At 53.7% G+C, this 6050-nt stretch overlaps 1 protein-coding gene across 1 annotated transcript; it reads right to left on the reverse strand.

Moving 5' to 3' along the window:
- Window positions 1-1610: 1610 nt before the first annotated feature.
- Tesk1 (testis-specific kinase 1) lies at window positions 1611-6050 on the reverse strand. Its single transcript, XM_004631871.2, has 10 exons — window positions 5829-6050; window positions 5562-5683; window positions 5378-5426; window positions 4712-4858; window positions 4327-4409; window positions 4070-4160; window positions 3751-3834; window positions 3517-3606; window positions 3272-3386; window positions 1611-2796 (listed from the first exon to the last, which is right to left on the reverse strand). The coding sequence occupies exons 1-10, from the start codon at window positions 6045-6047 to the stop codon at window positions 1910-1912; spliced, it is 1887 nt and encodes a 628-aa protein (XP_004631928.1). The 5' UTR covers window positions 6048-6050; the 3' UTR covers window positions 1611-1909.

Here is a 6050-nt window from a genome sequence, read left to right on the forward strand (position 1 = left end):
GCAAGCTGTCATGTGCCAACCACTGGCATATCCCTCTTGCCAAAGCCTGCAGACCTTCTCCTGGGCTTTTGATTTCTTTCATATTTCTCATTGCTCTCTGCTTATCTCTAGTGTCCCGCAATCTTTTCTCAGCAGGATCTCCCCAGAGACTTAAACGAATTGTTGTCAGGTGGTGGCTCAGATTCATACTGGGTTGGTCCAGACTTTAATAAGGTCTTGAAGAAGAGTTGGCAGACTGATGATAAATCATCTTGGTAAGTTTGTGAGCACTTTTGGTACGTTCAACTTCACAATCCTCCCCATGAGCTGCTCCCAAACTCTTAATGTTATAATTACCTATTTGTTTATATTTATTTGATTAATAATAATTTAGGGCATTCTATTTTATCCCCACTACCTAGAGATCCTTGGCATATGCTATAAAAAATAGAGTTGGGAATCTGTGTCATCTTTCAGAGGGAGAAATTAAGCATTTAGCTAGGGCTTCATAGCCAAAGAATACAGATATTCTAACTTCTCACCCCTTGACAAGGATACTCAGACTGAGATTATACTTTCTCAGTCTGAGCCACCTGGGGCACTGGAGGCCTCTCTCACCTCAGGAAAGTGAGCCAGAGAGCGATGGAGTAACTTGGAAGATCAGGTCTAGAGACCCTGAAAGAGTGTGGCTACCTTCTCACATTCCCTACCTGGAGTTTTCATGTTTAGGAGCTTGGGTGATTCTTTTCCTTCCCTGGTCCTAAACCCTCTTCTAGTTACTAGTCCAGAAATCTGTCTCTGAACCATGATAAACATGGCCTTATGCAAGCAGGGTGAGTTAGGAGTTGGGCTAGGTTTTATACAGAGCAAGGGGAGAGAGGGGAGGATGAGCTAGGAGAGGTCCAGAGTGTATCCCAGTTCTGCTTTGCATTCTATAGGTATCGTCATCACTTATCATACTGTGCCAAGGTACAAAAAGATGGATCGTGGACAAGCTCGAAGTCAGACAGATGCACAGATTCTCTTCGGTACATCTGTGAACTGGCAGCTTTCAGGTTTCCAGATGGGGACCTTTCTTTGCAATGAGCTGGGTAAGCGGGGTGGGGGGCTGAGGCATGAGGCAGGGAGGGCTAGGGAGTAAAAGGGCCCACAGGCCAGAGGGAATACTTGTTTCTGGGTTTGAAAGTGACATCTATGCACCCAGTGGCTTGGTCTGCTTATGCAAGGGGGGTGGTGGGCAGAGAGCTAAGACCTAGAACAGAAGGGCGGCTGGTAATGTGGCTGTCCAGGGAGCTGGGGAGGAGACAGAGTGAGACGGGTGAAGGCTAGGGATAGTCAGCTGTGGGTCTCACTGTGCTTACTCTTCCAGAACTCAGGCCAAGAGTCTATGCTTGTCATCCCTAATGTGTGGAGCATCACTCCTAACATCAATGCCCAGCCTTCCTCCATTCTAGGCAGTGCCCAGACAAGCACTGCTTTACCCCAACACTTCTAGCCATCCTGCAACCTGCTTGAAACCCTTAGAACTGGACTGTTCTTCAGAGGAGGGAGAAGAGGTCTCTGGAAAAAGACTTTGGCCTCCCTCAGGAACCTCACATAGTAGAAGTGGGTGGGGAGGAGGGTGCATTGGCTGAGTAGATGGGGCAGCCCGGAGCCAGCCAGGCAGTTTTATTGAAATATTTTTAAATAATTTGCACGTGTTAGTCTCGTGTTTCAGCAGTGTCGTGTCTGGTTTGGTGATCCCCACAGGACAGCGAGGCCAGGGGTCAGATAGGAAGTGCTGTGTCCCTTGAGTCCATGCTGAGGCTCCCCTATGTGGAAGAAGAGTCAGTCAGCCCATCTGGGTCTGGTGCTATCCAGCAAGTGCACTCCGTCCTCACAAGGTGTCCAGAAGGCCAAAGTTTGAGTCCTAAGATCAGAGGCCCCACTGCTAAGAGCGTGCCCCAGGCAGCTGCAAGCTGGGCGTGGGTGGCTTGGCATGATGCCCTCGGTGGCACAGCAGGCTGCCTGCCTCACAGTTCAGGTTGCGGTAGCGGGCAACAGCTGGGGTGGGGCGTGGGCACATGGATAGGAAGCCAAAGCTGAAGGGACCAAGGCAGCAGCCAGGGCAGGGCAGCCCCTCCTCAGTCTCCCGGGAAGCTGAAGGGGGCGGCGAGGGTTCTGTCCGCTCCAGGGCTGCTGCCCGGGGCAGGCTATGCTGAGCCCGGTTCCAGGGCTCCCCAGCCCAGCCCTGCGGAGAGTTCACCACCACAGCTGGGGGGTTGTTGTTGAGGGGAGGTCCTGATCTAGGGGACCAGGGTTGGGAGGCTGAGGAACAAGTGCTGATGAAGTTGTCTGTGGCCACAGCCAGGGGCAGCTGGGGAGTTGGCGCTGGGGGTTCTGGTTCAGGGCTGCTGCCCTCACACTCCATCTTCTCTTCATTTGAGGGGCCCATGGGAGGAGGGCCAGGGCCTGGCAGTGCAGTCTCCATACGTCGGGGAAGCTCTGGGGATGATGGTAATGAGCGGCAGCGGCGGGCGGGCGTCGCAGGCTGGACCAAAGTCTCTGGAGTGGTCACTAAGGGCAGCTGGGTGGAGGGTAGTGGTGATGATGGTACAAGGGGCAGGGGGGTGACTGGTTTGCTGGGTGTGTCCAGGAGCTTGATCTTGCCACCCCTGAGGTCTTCCCGTAGTGAGAAAGGGTTGACTCGTGTCAGATTATCCCCCCAGGTGGGGGGTGATTCTGGTGATGGGGGCAGGAAGAGGTCTGACCGGCTTCGAGAAAGCCGGGGGTCTGGCCTGGGAAGCGTCGCAGAGGAACCTCCTCTTGGAACAGACCCTGTAGGCAGAGAAGTCTGTGATCACTGTTCTTGGCTTTTGATCATAGCTCCTAAGGACCTCGCTATTTTCCAGAAGGCTGCTGGCACTAGGCTTAGAGAAGGGAGTCCCACAAGGTGCTCTGCAAGGGGGAGTCACCTCCAGCCACCTTTTCCCCAGGCTTTCCTTCCTCCAGTCCCTCAAGCAGGCTTTAGTAACCGAAAACATCTTCTTTGACATGTCTTCCCTTCCCACCCCATCCCACCCCACGCTGACTCCCAGCTTTTCCAACTAAAATCCACTTAGCCTCCCCCAGATAACTCTGAGTTCTAAGGAGGAGAGTGTCAAAAGGAATTCCAGGGGCCGGGGAGATGGCTCAGTGGAATAAGCGCTTCCCTGGCAAGCGCAAGGGCCTGAGTTCAATCCCTGGTTCCGCCAAAAAAAAAAAAAAAAAAAAAAAAAAGGAATTCCACCGGGCCAAGTTCATGGTCACTTACCCTGACTGTGTGTCAGGGGAGTCTGGGTGAGTGGGGCCGGCTCAGGCAGCTGCTCCAGGATCCATTCCAGGTGCTGGGTGATTTCAGTGAAGGGGGCACGGGTGCTGGGTTCCATCTGATGAGCAGACAGGACAGTTTTACTCAGTCCTCTGAAAGAGGATCCCTGAGTTTTCCTCCCGTTACCTGGAAGCTATGCCTGCTCATGAATGGGGGCAGGGGGTCTGGAGGGAGAGCGAGGCTCTTACGCTGCAGCAGTGGATAGCCAAGAGCAGAAAAGGCAGCGGGCAGTCATCCCCCACCAAGGTTCGGAAAGCAGGCACATCCAGGCCAAAGTCCTGTAGGGGCAGGAAAGGGGCCTGAAGTCAGTCTCCCTTGGGTTTTCCTCCTGCTTTTCCTATGAGCATCTAACCACCCAAGCCCTCCTGAGGTATGAACCAACTATTCTAGAATTTCCTCCTGTTTCACCTAGAGATAGTCACCTCAGTGCGGGGCAGGTAGTCCGGATCTGCAGGTACTCGGGCAATGAGCTCGCAAAGGACAATCCCGAAGGCAAAGACATCAGCCTAAGGGGAGAAGATGATAATGACCGGGGGAGGAACTGACAATTCTCATTCCAGATTTCTGCTGGAATAGGTCAGAGTCTGGGTGGGGAGTGATATTGTCAGTATTCATGTCCTAGAAGGGGGACTGCGAAGGGCATGAGGTTCCTGAACATTGGTAGGGTTGTCTTTGGGGTGGAACCTTTGAAGCATCTCAAGGCTGTTTGGAGAGCCTTGGAGCCCCAAAGAATTGTCTTACCTTCTCATCATACAGCTCACCCCGCAACACCTCTGGAGCCATCCAGTAAGGGGAACCCACCACAGCCAGTGGCTCCTTCCTTGCCCCTTCCCTGCAGGGGCAGGGGCAGGGTAGTCAGAAACATCCTATTCAGGTGTCCTTCCCGGACCAAAGAGAAAGAGGTAGGCCCCCTCCCCACCCAAGGGAAATGTCCCTGGGAGGTGTTTTATTTTGACAGGGGACCTCTGGGAAGCTTTAGGGTAACAGGGTTACCTCACCTATACACGGGAATCTTTTCAGCCAGCCCAAAGTCACCCACAACAGCTGTGAAGCCTTGGGCTTCTCGTCGAACCAGGCAGTTCTGATACACAAATAGGCATTCTCACACACCCATTACCATATGCTCTCTACCCTCCCAATATAAACTTAACAACTCATTATTGCAGCATAACCCCAACCCAGTTTTCCAGTTGTCCAGTTACCCCAATATTTCAACATCATCCAACACTCCACTGTGATACTCCTCAGTCCTTTGGAGGACTCCCCTCATCCTACACCCCTCCAATATTCTCCAATGCCTTGCTATTCCAATACCCTAGTAGAATTATTGTCCACATTCCAACATCAGCGGACCCGTTACAACCCAATAGTCTCAAACCCTACCTTGGATGTGAGATCTCTGTGGAATACACCTTTGGCATGCAGGTATCCCAGGCCTCGGGCAATGTCCAGAGCCAGGTGGAGCCTTACTGGCCAGGACAGAGGCTCTGGGGAGCTGAGCAGCTGTTCCAGGGTCCCCCCATTCATATACTGGGAGAAAGGAGTAGAAGGGGGAATAAATGTCAAGGTTTCAGTTTGTATTGTAGGCCTCCTGCTAATAGGCTGGGGGATACTCAGGAGAATACTAAGGATCAGAAGGGTGAGTCTGTGATCTGGGGTTTCCCATTCATGTTCTGGGGTTGCCGAGTAGTTGCTAGCTATGTGCAGCTATTTAAGTTATTAAATTTAAATGTAACTAAACATTCAGTTCTCAGTCACATCAGCTACATTTCCCATGCTGTAAGCTAGCCATGTGTGGCTAATGGCTATTTTCTCAGACAGCACAAATCCAGAACACTTCCATCACCGTGGAAAGTTCAATGGGACAGAACTATTCTAAAAAATACACAAAATGAGACCAGCAGAGGCCTCTTAAAAGTAATTTGCCCAAAGGGAAATTTGGAAAGCCTCCCCTGGGAGGTCCCCGGCCTATGTGCAGACCCACCATGAGCCCTCCTCCCTTTCCCTTTGGTGGCAGGGGTGGGTTCCTGCTTTCTGGTCTGTCCTCACCTCCGTAAGAGCATGCAGCTGCCCCTGGTGCACACAGACTCCCATGAACCTGGAAGAGGATGGGGAAGACAGGAGGGGAGGCTTAAGCCCTAGCCTGGGCTTGGTTCCCACTTTTCAGCGAGTGGGTGTTTCCTTTTTCCCTCCCAATAAGCAAGCTGACCAGCCAGCGGCTGGGGCTGCTCACCTTAGGATGTTAGGGTGCCTGAGACGGTTCATCAGCTGCACCTCTCGTAAAGTGTTGCCTCGGTTACTGGGGAGCTTGTTCATCTTCAACACCATGATTTGCCCTGACTGTCGGTGCCGAACCTGGGGGCGGCAAGGGCCGGCAAGCGCCCGACAGGTTGGGCGGGTCGTGAGAGTCCGGATTCTCTATCCCGGCTGTGGGCCCCCAATCTCTAGTCTCCTCTGGAAGGCTCGGTCCCGCCCCTTTTGCCCTCTCGGCAGGTCCTACCTTGTAGACCTCGGAGAAGAAGCCTGCCCCGATCTTCTCGGCGCAGTGGAAATCGTCCACACGCGCCAGGCTGGACACGGCGCTGCGGAGAGCCCGGTAGGAGGAGGGGCGGCCCCGGCCCGGGCCTCCGTTTGTGCCCCCCGGGCCTGGCGGCCCCTCCCCCGGCGCCTCTCCGGGCCCGGGCCCAGGGACCCGCAGCGGGGGCCGCTCCCCGGCCATGGC

Source organism: Octodon degus, unplaced genomic scaffold (genome assembly GCF_000260255.1).
Source record: "Octodon degus isolate 3935 unplaced genomic scaffold, OctDeg1.0 scaffold00045, whole genome shotgun sequence".
NCBI classification, from domain to species: Eukaryota; Metazoa; Chordata; class Mammalia; order Rodentia; family Octodontidae; genus Octodon; species Octodon degus.